Consider the following 17674-nt stretch of genomic DNA (forward strand, 5'->3'; position numbering starts at 1 on the left):
CAGTGGTACAAGAAATTTGATTCTGTGATTTCTACTTTTGGATTTACAGAAAATCTTGTTGATGAATGTGTTTATTTGAAGACAGTTGGGAACAATTTTATTTTTCTGGTACTCTATGTGGATGATATACTTTTGGCTAGCAGTAACATTAAATTGCTTAAAGATACCAAGAGTTTTCTGTCAAAGAATTTTGACATGAAAGACTTAGGAGAAGCATCCTATGTACTAGGTATTGAGATTAAAAGAGATAGGGCACAGAGACTACTTGGTTTGTCTCAACATAATTATATTACCAAAGTTTTAAAGAGATTTGGTATGGAGAAGTGTGCAGCTGGAGAAGTCCCCATGTCCAAAGGAGATAAGTTAACCAAGAAGCAAAGTCCCAATAGTGATGTTGAAAAGGAAAATATGGAGTCAAAGCCTTAGGGCAGACTTGTAGGAAGTCTCATGTATGCACAAGTCTGCACTAGGCCAGACTTGTCTTTTGCAGTAGGGATTTTGTCAAGATTCCAACCTAATCCAGGCCATGAACATTGGGTAGCTGGGAAGAAAGTGTTGAGATACCTGCAGAGAACTAAAAGCCACATGCTAGTTTATAGGCAAGTGGAGGATCTGAAACTCATTGGATTCTCAGACTCGGATTTTGCAGGGAATTATCCGGACTCCAAGAAATCGACTTGTGGATATGTGTTCATGCTTGCAGGAGGTGCTATTGCTTGGAAAACCATGAAACAAACACTTGTTTCAACTTCTACTATGCAAGCTGAATTTATTGCAGTATATGAAACTGTGTGTGATGGACTTTGGATTAGGAATTTTCTCATGCAGACCAAAGTATTGAGTCACATTGTGGCTGGAACACTTGTGATTTATTGTGACAATGAGGCTGCAGTTTTCTTTAGCAAGAACAGTAAAAGGTCAAATAATTCTAAACACATTGATCTAAAGTATTACAGTGTTAGAGAAAGAGTAAAGCATGGTGAAATAGTTGTTTTGAGTATTGACACAAATTCACAGTTAGCAGATCCTTTCACCAAGGTCTTGTCAGTAGCAGCATTCCAGAAGCATACAACAAGCATTGGAGTTTTAGCTAATCTAGATGCTTAGGTTCAGTAGAGTTAGTCCAGTTGGAGCAATTTAAAATTTTAAGGTTCTTGAGTTCTTGTATTTTCAGTTGTGATATTTTTGACTTTTGTTTATCATAACTTATTTGTAATGGCAGTTTATTATTATCAATAAAATTTCGAGGTATTTCCAAATATGATTTTGCTGCAGCTTTATTGTTTTATTTTGGAAATTATCATCTTGTTTTGAATGTCATACTTGCTATCAGATGGCTTAAATCATGTATAGCATGATGTTAAGGTTCAGCAATAATTTTAAGCCATCAGTGTTCAGTAAATTTGCTTGAGTTTATGGTTTTAGAAACATAAAGTAGGACCTAATATATGTTTACTTGTTGATACACATTAACATATATTGTATCACTTCTGGTTTGACATATGTGGATTGCAGGAGCTTATGTTTGTGGTTTTGAAACTCTGCATTTTTGTTAAAATGTATACTGTTTCTTGCTCTGCATAAGTAACTGTGATCTAACCATGTTGGAATGGATTTTCGATTTGAGTTTGTTATCTGGCGCGCACTTCAGTAAGTTAAGTAGCTTTTGATGTTCTTTGGTGCAAATCATCGAGCATGATATGTGTGAGTCCAAGGGGGAGATTGTAAGATCAAATATGGACATAACACATATCATCATAAAGTAATTGATGATTAGCTTAATATCAATCCTAGTTTAACATGGATACAAACAGTAAATCAATACTTGTAACTTAATGAAGCAGTGTATCTATTCATTAAGGTAAGTAATCCTATTCTTAGTCTGTAAGAAAGATTACAATGAAGTGTTACATTAAGAATCTAACTAGGAAACCTAAACCGATATGGATAGCTTTAATGGGAAGCTTCTTGAGGGTTAAGTCTCCTATATATACAAATGAATTGGTCCCTGATTACTACCGACGTTTTGCATATTGTTCTGTCCATTGAGAAGCAAGTTGGTAAGTAACAGAAGGCCATATTCAGTGTTCGTGTTTGTAGCATAAGATGGAATCCATGCCAGTGATTGCTGAAGGTAAACCTTAATCCCTTTTATGATTGTGTGCATATATTGTGAGCATGTATATGGTTTTTAACATCACTTTCATAGCCCCTTTTCTTTTCTTGTCTCTTTTTAAACGGCTGCTCGCTTTATTAATAGAGATAGAGATATATGATGTATATAAAATGATGCAGGTCGAGTTGTATGGAATTAGTTGTGATTTAAAATGCAATGAATGATAACCGTTCGTTGTGAGTAACTGTTGATGTCTTGAGAGCGAAGGGTGGTTGTTGACTACCTTATATTCGACTCCTAAACCTCTGGACCCTATCTATGCCGGTTGTCGGGTATTTTGATCACGGACTCGGTGCGTCGCTGGTGTGTATGGACACTCTCGCTATACTTATGAAAGCAGAAGCATGGTCTAAAACATCCCGTCAGCTTCAGATTCTCATGGATTTTTTAGACTCGTGTCTCTACCTTTCTCGAAGTCGATCTTGTTCTCGATCTTTCGCGTCTTCTCTCCACAGCGGAACTATTGACCAAAACCCAATTCCCGTTCTTGTATAAAACATCATGGCGCCACCTTTATTTATATTTTGGGCAAGAGGATTCGCGATGCCCATATTAACATTCGTTCAAATCCGAAGGAAGACAAAAGTATGAGGAAGAATTGAGCTTCGATTTCTAAAACTTGAGCCTGCTTGTCTTTGAGTTTTGTTTCCCAGGTTGGAAGTGATCTGGTCTGTTGATTTTTAACGTACACCTCGTTGATTGGGGTTCGAAATTTTAATTTATAGGGTCGAAAGACATGGTTGCCACTAGTTCTAGGCTCCACGTCCCCCTATCACATTTGCAACAAGATATACTAACAAGAATTAAAGAAAAGAAAAAAAGTTGACGAAAGGCATTTGCAAAAGTATCTCGTACGTGATTGCCAGATTCCAACTATTTGAATAGCAAGATGTGATAACTAGTTGTCTAGGTTATCATCACAGGAAGCAATGAAGTTTAATTATTACAATGCTCTATTAATTAATTAAAAGCTCTACAATTTTTCCTTATTTCACCAGCATTTCCATCCTGAAGGCTGCCCATCTTCAACATAGCAGTTGCAAAACTCTGACTGAATCTGCCACCATTGGAAGCAAACCCAGAAACTATACCAGCCGTTGACTTGTCCACACCTAGCTCCTGGTCAATCTGCATCACACCTCTCTTCAAATTGACCTGGTTATAGAATTGATTATCAAAGGCAAATGATGTATTTTGGTCCAAAAATGCAGTAGGGTCATTAGGTCCTCCACAGATCTTTTTCAACTTGGTAACCAGAGCTGGGTCCATTGAAGGATCGGGAGACCCAGTCCCCTGAAAGTTGGAAAGCCTATCTTCAAAAAAGCTACAGTGCGCAACACCAACGGTGTGTGCACCCAAAAGAGTCACCATATCGTTCAGAGTCATTCCTTTGGCCGTGAAAGACTGCAATGCCTGAGACACGGAGAAGGACGGACCAGGTAAGTTGACGTCATTGGGATTCGATACTAGGCCATCACGCCGTCCGGTGGGTGAGTTGTAGCTAGGGCCACCGGCTAGAACCACTGAATCTCTTGTCGCGAGGGTGATGATATCAGCACAGGAGACTGTTGACGGGCATGCAGCCTCAAGTGCTTTCTTGGCCTCGTCGATGACCTCAAACCCTCTTACAGTCAAGTTTGGTCCTGCGGTTTTTTCAGACTTCTTCTTATTGGTGGAGTCAATAAGGATGGAAGCATCACAACCCTGCAATAGAGTCATAGACAAACAACTTCCATCAATTATTAGTTATCCTAAACCACAAAATTCGATCAGAACCTTAATTCGCTGATCGAGCCAGTGTACGTTAGTAGAACTTTAACGTAAGATCGATATTACATATAAATACAGAAATGGATAAAATAAGTGTATGGAGCTCGTACTCTAACAAAGCAGTCATGGAAGTGCATGCGAAGCAAAGCAGCAGTTATAGATCGATCACTGGAGAATTTTTTCTGGACGACTTGTTGTACAATTTGTTCGGCTTTTGGGCAGCTAGCACTGTAGAAACCAACCCGTAAGTCAGCCACTGCTAGAGGAAGAAGAAAGAAAAAGGCCAAGAATGAGGCCTCTATCCTCATCATCCACTTCTTCTGAACTTCTACTAGAGTGGAATATGTGGATGGTACGTAATTGACGTTGATGAGCTTGATGGTTTTGGCAATATTGATTGGATTTGAGTTTTAGGGTCTAGGAGGTGATAAATATATAGAGGAGGACGAGCAGGAGGAGAGTACGAGTAAAGAAAGAAGGATTGTATTAGCTGGAGGCACGCAATTGTCAAAGGGTCAAGAGTAGGCATGCACGTCGATTTTGAAGAATAGTTTGGATGCATGTATACATAAAAGGTGCGTTGAATTCCGTTTGCGCGTTCATAGTAAGATCTGCCGAAATACATTTTTCCGCACAAGGACAAATAAACATGACGAAGCATATTATGAAATGACAAAAATGTGTATGGGTTTACCCTACAAAATTCTGAAAACCGAGGGTATGGCCTCTGGCATTAAGCTCATTTGGGTTCCAACTTGGTATATATTCAAATAAAGTAATGATCAATCACATCATGCATGCATTATATCACGAGTTTCTCTAGTTCTATTCTGGCAACTACTCAAATAACCCCTTTCCGTTAGCTTTAACAGCTCATTCTTCTAATAATTCTTTTGTGTGGTTTTTTATTTCTCTTTCGGTATTTCCAGCATTCTAATTGGATCAGATGAGAGGGAGTATTTGTAGAGCTTTTGTTTTTTTAGTTGTTGTTTGTTTTTCTGTCATAAAAAATAAAATAAAAAAAAAACCCTACTCAAATAACCAAAGAAGAAAGCCAAGAGAGAGGTTAATTTGTTTGTTAACTTTGTTTGTTCTTTTTTGGAATTTCAAATTATATTAGAGTGATTCTTGTTAGACCTTCAAATTTAATATTTGAACCTCCCTAATTTTTTTAAAAATCTTAAAATCCAAATCTACCCCTGAAACTTAAAATTTGAGATCTTCATGATCGTCGTTGTCACTGCTTCTAGACGTAGGAGAGTGATTTTTGGCTTATGAGATCAAAGTTTATTCCTTCAATCTGCTAACGACGTCCATGATTGGATTACAATTAACAACCAAAGCATAATGAATAAAAATCCCATATTTTTTTCATGCTTTATTTTGTCTTTTCCAATTATTAGAATTGATTTTCCTCTTGAAATCTTGGTAAAGCGTTATTCACAATTCAATATACCTTCGGTTGTGAATCATTCTTAGTTCTCAACTAGTATTGCTACTTTAATTGGCACTATGCCAAAAAATGAATCAGACGACAGTTTTTCACTGCATCTGATAAGGCACGTTGCTGTTGTCTATCTCAATGCCATCTGATGGGTGAATCATACAATAGGACGTAACTGTCGTATGAGGAAATTTTGCACAACAGTAACGACTTACATGACTATTGTCTAAACACCATAAAGAACTACAGCGACGAGTATCTTAACTCTTGTGCAAATTAATTTCAGACAACAGCTGCTAAAAGAGAGAAACTTGTGAAGAATAATCAGAAAACATTGGTTTGTAAATAAACTGTTGTCTGAATGAAGGTTGTACATCATCTGACTAGTTGTTTTCTATGGACTGGATTTAAACTAGACAACAGAAAATTGAAGAAAGCATTGTCTGTTTGTATTTGATACTGCATGTTTCTGAAAAAAACTGTTGTTTGAGTTTTTATTAGACAATGGTTTTGATGTAGAGTCTTATTGTTTTGTAATGGCTCCAACAACAGTTTATGCTATCCATTTAGTTGTGTTAGCTCCCTTGGACAATTGTTTTTACTTAATTGAGAATGATATGAAAGTGACTCTAATATTTTACTAAAAGCAACTTTCATAATAAATTCCAATAGATCCAACAAAGGCAATTTCATAAAGCATTAATCCATTTCATTAGCTTAACAAGCTTTCTAATTTAATAAGGTTTACATGATGATAAATAATAATACAACTTGCTGGTGTTCCAAGCTTGATCTCCCAATGACTGCACATTGCCTTTCATTTCCACCATCTCAGTTCAAAGCTTTGAGCAGTTTGATACAAAATTTCCCATAAGTGGTTGCTTGATCTGCAAACAATAGCAAAGATGTTGCAATTAAATTCTAACGATAAAGGAGAATCCATATACCAGCTGCAAGTATATTTTAGGCTAGTATTTCCGACATTTTGTCAGCAATATGACCATGCATGCTTTCTTTGTAAGCTTTTTTAACTGGCTTTTTCAGCAATATGACCATCATCTAATTGAATTCTATACTCCTAACAAATATAATAAAGCACTTCTAAAGAAACAACAATCAAGGATGAAGATCTCACATGAACTCACTTGCCTCCTTTTGTTTTACTCATTCAAGACTAAACATTAACAGATTATGGCATAGAAGTTTATTCCTTCAATCTGCTAACGACGTACATGATTGGATTATAATTAACAACCAAAGCATAATGAATAAAAATCCCATATTTTTTTCAAGCTTCATTTTGTCTTTTTCAATTATTAGAATTGATTTTCCTCTTGAAATCTGGGTAAAGCGTTATTCACAATTCAATATATCTTCAGTTGTGAATCATTCTCAGTTCGCAACTAGTATTGCTACTTTAATTGATCTTCATTTTCTGTATAAATTTTTGTTAAGGTTTTATTAATCATAATTCAAGATGAAAGCTTAATGAAAGCTCTTTCAATTCCCATCCTCCATCAACATCGTTGGTAGAAAACAAAAGGAGGAGAGAGAAAGAGTTTGATCAAGTTAGGAGTTTGGTGATGAAGTCATCCATCTTGCTTCACAACAATTATGTTAATAGTTTTCGTAGAGAGAGAGAGAGTCACAAAGTTTAGGTCGCAAAGTTGAGACAGGGAAGAGGAGGCAGAACAGAAAAAAATATGGGTAATATAGGAAGTTTGATGTGTAAAAATATCGAATGAGGTCCACATAGCAAATAGAGAGGTATGAATAGAACCACCCATTTTATTATAGAAATAAAAAAGTACAAAGAGAGATTAAGAACATAAAAAAGTAGAGGGCATTTTTTTTTTCCATAATGTAAAACTTTTTCTTCACGATTTTTGTCCCCAACAGTTAACGACTTATCCATAATTATTTTATCTTTCAAGGTTATTAAAATAAAAGAAAAATTGATTATGATTCACTAAAGCTTTTCCTTTTAATAATTCTATGGATAAGAACCATTCTGTTATGACTCATTTGGATATTCATTATTATCGTTATTCCTTTCTTCCACCGAGAAAGGTTCATTCCAAGTCAGTATATTTTTTTATTGTTTGCAACAATAATACAGTTTGTTGAGAGATGTGACCAAAATTGTTTTTGTATTAGATAGTTATTTGATATTTCAGGATTATTGAAGTAAAAAAAATTCAATTATAGTTGACAAAGTGTCTGCGATGAATAATGATTATGACTGATTAGGATATCTATTATGATTAGAATCATGATAAAGTTTATTTTTTATTGTTTGAGATAACAAAGTTGGTTTTGTATTACTTAGATATTCTTCACCCTCCCTCTTTCCGCTTGACTCGAGTCTTCTAAAGCACAGACATCATATTGAATAAATTCAATATAGATATTAGTTATACTTAAACAAATTAACTGAAATTGGGGAACACATGACATGCAAACTAAGACGGTTTGGAATATAAATTAGAATATTGTAACAGTAGTAGTACAAGAGTTTGTCATGGAAGGATTATTGATCACGTTGCTCAACAGCCTTGCTTTAATAGGGAACAGGCTTGCACGCTCAGTGAAGCACACCAATATTGAAGAGGTTGAAGAACAATCGGCAAACAGCTCAAACAAAATCAACAGATGGTCATCTAAAACACAGAGGTCATTCGATGCTCCATTTTTTAGTGGTTCTAAAGTTCTATGAATAGAAATCTTGAATTTGTAGGATAACTCACTGTTGAAATCACACGTATACCTACGAAATTGCACAATCATGTAATAAGAGATATGAAGTTTTATTATTATTTTTTTTGTTAATAAAGGGCTGGTGCGGCCCAAAAGGAGGGCCCAAGCCCAAGCCCAAGCAACAATCAAGGCCGGAAGCAGATCATAGACTGCCAACCAAATTTGGCCCAATCCCACCACCAACAGCCACCATCGCCGGATCGCGCGCCGTCAAACTCACTCCATCCCCGCTGTGCCGTGGAGAAGCACCGCCCTCTCCAGCCATTCCCTTCCCCATGTCGGAGTCAAACGCCATGATCCAGATTGGACATTTCCGATCAGATTCAACCTAGATTGGGTCAATTCGATCCTAGCCAAACAACGCCTCCCCGATCTCATCATCGCCAGTCCGCCTCCACACCCGCGACACCACACCACACGGCCGACCCGCCAATTCTAACTCCGACCAGCAAGAAAGGAGCCACCTCCCGCCAGCCGCCTTGTTCTAACCTACCATCTCCTCCGATCCCTTGTCAAATCGAAGGGAAGAACAGATAGCAAGCCCAAGTCCAACAGATCTTGTCTGACGACAGTGTCACTGGACGGAGAGAAGAGAAAATTTTTAAGAAACCCTAGGACTCTCTGTCTGGGGTGAGGAGACCAAAGTTCAAACTTTAGGAAATTGAGTATTAAGGTAAGCAAGAATATCAATAAATTCCACAGTTGCCAAAAAGTAATCAACAAGTAAATAAGCAAAACAATGTACTCTACCTATGAATTAATGCAATTGCCAATCAGGCCCCTTGAAATTGCCGGAAAAAAATTGCAATTGCTGGATCGAGACTTGCAATTCCAAAATAATTTTTTGTTGCCAAACAGGAACTTGTAATTGCCAAACGAAAATGCAATTGCTATTCAAGAAACCAATGCACGGCCAAAAAGCAATTACAAGTTTACAGCTCAATTTTCACGATTTTAAGCTAAAGAGTAACTAAGAACAAAAAGATTTGTTAATTAACCTTTTTTTTTTATTAAAAAAGAAAAGAAGTACGGTAAAGTAGGAGGGGCTTATAGCACCAAGAACTAGATCGATTACCAAGTGATTATAGCATTTTCATTCTAATCCCTAAAAATGGCACCAAGGACTTGCTGTATATAATACGCAAGCATACACAATGTTTTGGATGAGAAATATATAAGAAGAAATTAGAAAGTATACCAAATTCTTGGTAGTCGACCCTACGTCACTAAGCAAACAAACAAGTGAGAAAACTATGCACCTTATTATTACATTCACAAGTTATTTTGTTGAAGTTTAAGATTAACATGATTTGAGAATGATTTACATCAAAATCTTTGAAATTATAGAATGGATATATGCATTTCCCAACTAACGAAACTGATCAATATGTCTACAACTTTAGAAATCAGTCTTAGGAGTGCAGACCTGTTCGCATCCTAATATAGGATTGCAGTAGAACTTGAGTCCTAATCGAAGATGCAGATCTCTGATGATGTTATGATTTATTCAATTTTCCAAACCATCCAAAGTAAAATCATCACACATAACACAAGATCTGTTGACGCAGTAAAACCCTCCAAAGAGGTAAACAACTACGTGCACTATGCCGGTGAACAATCATCTATATGAATATGAAAGTACATAAAGATGTTACACAACTCATCTACTAGAACCAATCTAGTGGGCAGCTGTGTCTCCTCGTCTTTGCTACTTCCAAATCAGCGAACTTGTTCTCCTTTGTCAATCTTGAGATGGCACAACTCTCACCTCGGTTGTCAATCACCTCAAGGCACAAATCATGCATGAACTACCAACACACATGAAGCATAAAACCAGAAAAACAAGAATGAAAATTGAATGAAAAGCATCTGGGTTCCAGTGATTCTTCCCTAGTGACAGAACTCTCTCTAAAATTCACCATGAAATCCAAGATGCCCATGGGGGGCCAATTTTTCAAGAAAATTCAACCGAAAATTTAGCAGAATTTTCTCTAAAAGTAGACAAACCAAACATGTAAAGGGAACAAAATCTACTCTTCTAGACATGTCCACCCTCATCTCCTAGAGCCAACCTACTTACCAAAACAATTAACTCCACCACAAAAATATCATAGATCAATACAAATCCAAACCGACTAATATACTATCATATCCAATATTTCGACCACAATTATAATCTCCATGAAATTCTAAAGTAGGTTCAAGCCCATAATTTACAAACATCTAATAATTAACATCACATGGTTATCAGAGCATTCAAAGGGAAATAAAAGAATTTACACCAGTTAGGTTAACGGGTAACCTACGAATGAAAGATGGTAGTAGTGGTGCTAAGCCTCAACTGCTAAAGCTGAACATCATTTATGCAAACGGGGCATTTAAAAACAAATGGCCCAGGAGGAAAGCAAAACCGTTAGTATGGGTGAACCAAAAAAAATAATTATTCGTAAAAATCGAAATGAAAAGAGAATTTATACTTTCCCATGTATTTTTCCCTTAAAAATTTGGATGCATGCCATGTTTATGAAACATTTTTCTTTGAAACTGAATCTCATAAAATAAGACTTGCCTGCTGGTTAAAAATAAAAACAGAGTATGGGAAAGAAAATATCACCATAAAGTAAAAAGAGCCTCATAGGCTCGAGTCGGAGCATCCCAGTCTCTTGTATGTAATAGCCTCCCAAGCTAAAGGCTCAACTACAACCCACAAGTAATTGTGAGAAGGAGTGATAAGCTAACTACCAATGAAATATGACAACCCATGTATGGTGAAGAAAAAAATTCAAAAACCAAGATAAAATACATCCCCAAAAATCTCGCGTAAAATAATAATAATTCTCGAATAAAAGCATGAGTATGATTCCCAACCGTACGTACTCATAAACCATTAATAACAATCATACTCGCAAAATTTGGCAACACTTGCGATTACTAAGTTGAATAAGACATATCAAGGGCTAAATAATGGTTACGTACTACTTTGTGGTTTTGGGTCCAAAATCAATTCAGTCCCTGAATTTCCAATTTCATTTAAAACACGTCAATGATTTAAAAGCTCCATTTCACGGATGATTGACCATTTGACCTATGGGATGAGAAATGATAGTGTAGGGGTGTTTTTTTATAAAATTGGAAGTTCAGGAACTGAATTGATTTTGAAGCCAAACCACAGGATAGTAACCAGTATTTGGCTGTTATATCAATTTCTAATAAAATTAAGCAACATTAACGAAAAAAACCCTCATTTAAATTCATAATCACATTTTGAAAAAAATTCTTAATTTAAATTCATAATCATGTTTCTGAAATTCCTCGGAAAGCTTAACGTCATATAATATCCAACGCATTTTCAATTCCAAAAAAAAAAAAAAATACATAATACATATATAGAAAAAATAATCCAAGGAATAGTTCACAATTTATTTCCAAAACCAAACACATGCCCCATAATAAAATAATATTTATGAAAAATAATTGTTATGAATTGGATTTAATTATGAAATACTATATTTTTCATAATCAATTCAGTCCATAACAATTTAGCCAGTCCATAACAATTGTGAACGACACAGGTGGCTAAATACTATATAAAATTTCATAGAGCTCCTAGGGACGACGACATGGTTTGAACGGCACAGGTGACGCGCTGTCAGGTGGCTAGATGGCGAAGATCTTGCCTGGTTGAGTTTTTTGGTCGGGTCGGTTGGAGAGAAAATAGGGTTTCTACTTTGGGTCGCGGGTGAAAAAATGACTTACCAATTCCTATAAGTCCGCTTTTATGCCCCTTTCTCGGAATATTAATTTTCATTTTTTAACCATTACTTTCACATACGAACTCGGATTTAAGCATGCCATGTGTCCATGAACCTGTTTAACGTCAACTACGACTCTCGAGAAGAAAACTTTCTTAGATTGTCATCCTATAAAAAGTCAACTCTTCGTCACCCCAATAGTTAAAACAAAATTCAAGAATAGTAAAAGTTAAAGTAAATGACTTGAATACACTAAGGAGGTGAACGGGGCATATCACCGAGTAATCACACAACAAACAAAAAATGACAATGCATACAAGATACAATGAATACCAATTTCTCCCATGTCCTAAGCCTTATTATTAGGAAAAGGAGTCCCAGTTGAAGTAGGAATCATGGGTCAACTAGGAGTCAAGCAAGCCCAGTGTCGTTCTCTCGACCCAACCTTGGCAACATCACCGTTCAAGCAAGCCCTTCAGCTAGGATACTTCCTGCTTCAAATCAATGCCAACCCTCCCGCCACATATGAAAACTTACTCGATGCCACTACTACTTATGCCCAGGCCTAGTACGACACTTTTGGTCGCGACACAAAGACCAGTACCAACCCTGTCGTTGTACCTCAGCTCACTAACCCTAGCGGGAATACCTATAATAGGAACAAAGAGGGCAACAAACACAAGCCCACCTAACACAATGAAAGAACACCATGAGAAAAGCCCACTTACAGCAGCGATAAAAGAGACAAACAATAAGGCAAAAGCCTTGAGAAGCCCAAGCACAACTCATCAAACAGCCGATATCGCGATGCGCCATATAACAACCAATACAGGGAGACCCCAAAGTATGATGCACCTAGATACAAGATCTACACCACCCTCACTACCTCCTATGAAGACATCTGGAACAACAACAGAGATATATTTCCGCGCTTACCAAAGCGTAGACCCGGATAAGAGAAGCCCCTAGACAACGGTAAGTACTGCACCTACCATGAGGAAGCAGGCCATCCTACCAATATCTGTTGGGCACTCAAGAATGCTATTTATTACCTTATCCAAAATGGAAAACTCCAGCAGTATTGCACCCCTGCCTACCCAAATACTAATGCCCTCGGGGGCAAGAAATACTGGGACTCAATGATGGATGCAACACTCCCCAAGTGAACTGGGATTCAATCACTTTTAACCGCCAGGAGGACATCATAAGGAAACACCACAACTTCTTGATCACTATGGTTATCGACCACTATCGATGCCACAGGGTCTTGGTCGAAAGTGGCACCATGGTCAACGTAATGTTTAGCTGTTGCTGCGAAGGTCTAAGGCGAGACAAGAAGAAACTCACCCAGGATCACAAACTTTTAATCAACTTCGCAGGAGAAATCACACAACCCCTGGGATCGGACAACTTACGCATCACACTCAATTGAGGTAGCACTATCGCCACACTTCATCATCATCAACTGCCCCTCATCCTACAACATCATTCAGGGGCGAGCCGCCATTTGGGGACTTCAATGCTTTGTGGCAGGATACATGCTGATGTTGAAGATACCCACTGCCAGGGGTATCCTCACAGTCAAAGGTGACCAATAGATAGCTAGACAGTCCAACTCCCAGACCGTCGCGAGAGGGCGCAGCAGACAAGAGATACTCTTAGCCACAGACCTTCCCTCCCCATCTAACAAGCCTGAAGATCCAAGAGAGAATCCTGAGACACAAAAAGGTAGTGATACCAGCAACAAAAAGAAAGAATACAAAAGGAAGCTCAATAACCCAAGACCAGACGCCTTGGAAGACTTGATATCGGTCTTGTTAGGTCCATAATTACCTAGTAATTATTCCCCTAATATTGCACTTTTGCTTAACCGTTGTGTTTATTTATATATATTTATTATGTTTTCCTTATCATGTTAGAAAATAATGGAAAAGCTTGGAAATGCCCTAAAAACTCAATTTTAGCACATTTTCCTACTCCGGTTTGGAGAAACAGAGCTAGGCAAGGAAGGAGGAGCGGAAAACTGACCAAATGAACTCCAAATGAGTTGAAACTTTTCAGATCCATTCTAGACATCTTAAGGATCATTTATCATGAAGAGTTCAAGAGCTATTTTAGAATGGAAGGCCTTCAAAAGATTGGTGCAAATTTTTGCACTAGAAGATAAAAAATGCAAAACTGGACCTATAAGGATTCCGGCAGCATTTACGGCCACACCACAGTGAAATAAGCTCTGAAATTTTACGAGGATGATGTACACTCATGGAGTAACATTTGGTATAAAGAAACTGAAGGCTAATTCAGAAGTATTAGTGGAGATTCAACTGAAGGAAGAAAGTGCGAAAGCATGACAAAATGAGATTCAACCCCGGTCAACGCTGGATTCCGCCCAAGTTGGCCGGCCAAGACCATGTGTGGTGGAGAAGGAAGAGCTTATTAGGGTTAGAGATTTTAGGTGGGAAGACTTTAGGTCTAGGTTATTTTGAAATTCAAAATTTGAAATATGACAAGTGGTCCTATTATTACACCTTACACATTTGTCTCCCATTTATTACCTTGTTTTCTTACACAATGACTCTTCTACCCTTACTTTTTCTCCTCTGTCAAAATATCTATGGGCTTTCTAGATCATTTCGATGTGAAGTAAAAGACTAGATCCACATTTTGTGCTTACACATTTGTCAATCACATCTAGCCCTTAATTTCCTTTGATTTCCACCCTCCATTCATCACTTTTGGAAAAACACCCTCCCCTCACTTTGGATGTTTTTCATGTATTCCTTCATCCATTTCATCTCCTTTATCTCTCCATTTCCTCTCCATTTTCCATAATTCTTCATCTTTTAGGTAGTTTAGTTTAGCTTTTGTGTAGAGAAAAGTGTAAAGTGTCTTGGGTTTTTACCAAAAACCGAAGATCCTTTACATCTTTGATCAATCACACCTTAGTTTCATCATTTCAAGCCTTTGTTCTTAAAGTTTCTAAGAGTTTTGTGGATGTGTATGGCAATTTGGGTTTGAGAAAACTGAAATTTCCATACTTTGAAACATCCCTCACTAGTTTTGCATCAAGGGGAGCTAGTTTTGTAACCAACCACTTTCTCTACTCTTCCGCTCTTTCGCTTGATGTTATTATGTTTATGGGTTTGATTTATGTAACTGTGGGCTGTGAGTAGAATAAATTTGGGGCTAGGCCTTAGCCCTCGCCAAACTCATGTATAAAATAGTGTGATGCCATGTTTTTGATGAATATGCATGTTTTGAATCCTTTAGCTACTTTACTTTAATGCTTTCTAAAAGGAGCATAAAATGCGACGTTTATAATGTTTAACTCCCTATATTTCGCTAAGTTATTTTCTTTATCTTGATCAATTTAACTTAGTTAGTGTTTTACAGGTAAAATGGAGTCTCAAAGTCCAAAAATAGCTAAGGAATGCACAACTGGTGCAGAAATGCAAAGAAATGAAGAAATGGAAGCTCTCCCAGTTTGACTAGGAAAAGGAATCCTAGTTGGAGTAGGAATCAGAAGCTGACTTGGATTCAAACTCTTAAGTCGCTAAAATTAGAAGTTCTACTTGGACAAGGAAACCCAATTCTACTCAGATAAGGAATCCTAGTGTGACAAAGAGTCCCTGTTGAATAAGGATTACTCAAGAAGGTTCCGGAAGAGTGTAGAAGAATCGCAGAAAACAAGTTTGTATTTAACTAGGAAACCTACTTGCATATGGAGTTCTACTCATACTAGGAGACCTGTGTGATAGGAGCATTTTAATGCGACGTTTTACTTGCTTTTCCCTGCATTTTCTGCGTTATTTCCTTAATAAAACCCTGTTTAGGAAAGTTTCCATTCTTTGATTGGGAAAGTTCCTATTTGTAGAAAGTTTCTATTTTTGTAGTTTCTATTTATCATTTTTAGAAAGTTTTCCATTTTCAGTTTAGGAAAGTTGCCATTTTTCATTTTAGGAAAGTTTCTATTTTTCTTATTAGTTTCTATTTTCAGGACCTCCGAGCTAAAAAGTGGAAATGAACTCACAAATGGAAAGAGGAGCTTGCGAAAGTCAAGGGGAGCAAAGATGAGAAACAATGAGCCACAGAAATGAGCAGAAATGAAGAAAAGAAGTTTTCCTGGTCCAACCAGGAAACCCTGCGGAAAGGAGGAAAGCCCACCTATGAAGTTTCCAACGTTACTATGAAAAAGGAATGGAAAAATAAAGTATTGTGACGTTGGAAGGTGACAAGGCTTGAAGTTGAAGCAACAAGGCCCAAGAACTCTCAAGACTCATTGGATTTTCGGCAAATTGGATCAAAGGCCCATGAAGCCCATACATTTAGGGTTTATGACGCATGAATAAACCCTAGGGGAGTGTTGCCGTTCAAAGCAAGAGAAAAACAAGGAAAGTGGCGTAAAAATCAGAAATTAAAAGGAGATTTTCTAGGGAGATTTTCTAGGGCTATTTTTATGGAAATTCATCAAGAGATAACCCTAGAATATCTTTTGCCGTCCAAGCCAAGAGGAAAAGAAGGAATTGCCGTGCACCATGAAGAAGAAACCCTAGAGAATTCGGCAAGAGAGATTCAAGGGAGAAATAAAGGGAAAGAGAAAAAGGTGGAGACCAAGAAAAGCTCAAAAGAAGTCTAGATACATTCCTATATTCCCTAAAGGAATTTTGGCCGAATTTAAAGTATAAAATCAGAATATTATCAAGGGAATTTCGGCCAAAATTGTTAGGGAATTAAATGGAATTTTGTGATTGGTTGGACCACCTCATAGGGCTTATGTGGCAAGCTATCATTGGAGGAAACTATGTGGCATTTTCAGAATAATTCCATGGAAAATAAAGAAGAAATACACGGCTTGGAGACCAAGTTGGCCGTCCCCTATATAATCTCTCCTCTTCTCAACGTTTGGGAGGCCAAGACTTTTACGTTTACACTTTGAAAAAAATCAGAAAAACTCTCTCTAGCTAGCCGTGCTCTTCTCCATCCTCTAGGGCAACCACGAAGTTCAAGCAAGGCCAAGGAAGAAGAGGTCAAGCCGTGCACATCATCCATCACCATCCTTGAAGATTGCTTTCGAAATTCAAGAGACCATTCATCACTTCATTCATCTCATCTTCATCACGGTGTAATCCGATTCTCCTTGTAACCTTTGCTTTGTAATTTTCGTTGGTTATACCTTAGTTGACACAATTGTTTGAACAAGTATTTATTTCTGGAATTTTATGATTAATTGTTAATTTTCAGATTCATATATTGTGATTTATGGTTGCGTTTGTGTGAGTGTTTGATTAAATTTGCATGATAGAAATCTTTTGTATGATAATCTTGAATGGTTCGAAACATTTAGGGTTTTTATGTGAATGTTGCTACGAATTTGAGAACATGGATCAACTTTTTGGTTTTGTGTTCTTGAATCAATAAGTAGTAAAGGTTTTGTACAAAAACCGAATTTAATCAAAGAAGATTGCAATTAGGTGGACTTTTCCATACTAAGTTGCACATTTGAGTTGATAGCCTTTCTAGGTGCTTAATGCATTAAACATGACATGATTGACTAGCTTTCTAGGGTTTGATTGCATGTTTGATAGGAGTAATCTAGGTGCTTTCACTTAGGTTAATTAGCATTGAAAGTAAAATATGGGAAATTGTTTGCTTTTGAACGTTTCACATGATCAACTCCTCTTGCATGACTATGATGAACAATGATGAACTTGAATCAATTTTAATCATGAGTTTCGACTTTGATCTTTGTTCTCACATCCCATTTGTATTTTTATG

At 37.2% G+C, this 17674-nt stretch overlaps 1 protein-coding gene across 1 annotated transcript; it reads right to left on the reverse strand.

The window, feature by feature from the left end:
* Positions 1-3011: 3011 nt before the first annotated feature.
* On the reverse strand, positions 3012-4370 carry LOC112191458 (peroxidase 44). Its single transcript, XM_024330806.2, has 2 exons — positions 4057-4370; positions 3012-3880 (listed from the first exon to the last, which is right to left on the reverse strand). The coding sequence occupies exons 1-2, from the start codon at positions 4255-4257 to the stop codon at positions 3137-3139; spliced, it is 945 nt and encodes a 314-aa protein (XP_024186574.1). The 5' UTR covers positions 4258-4370; the 3' UTR covers positions 3012-3136.
* Between the last annotated feature and the right edge of the window lie 13304 nt (positions 4371-17674).

The sequence above is a fragment of the Rosa chinensis genome, chromosome 3 (assembly GCF_002994745.2).
Source record: "Rosa chinensis cultivar Old Blush chromosome 3, RchiOBHm-V2, whole genome shotgun sequence".
Lineage (NCBI taxonomy): Eukaryota > Viridiplantae > Streptophyta > Magnoliopsida > Rosales > Rosaceae > Rosa > Rosa chinensis.

Bases quoted from the DNA above. Each gene is read 5' to 3' on its own strand.
- LOC112191458 (XM_024330806.2), bottom strand. From the start codon at position 4,257: ATGATGAGGATAGAGGCCTCATTCTTGGCCTTTTTCTTTCTTCTTCCT. The intron at 3,881-4,056 runs GTACGAGCTCCA...ACTCTATTGCAG, and splicing joins TCCATGACTGCTTTGTTAGA to GGTTGTGATGCTTCCATCCT.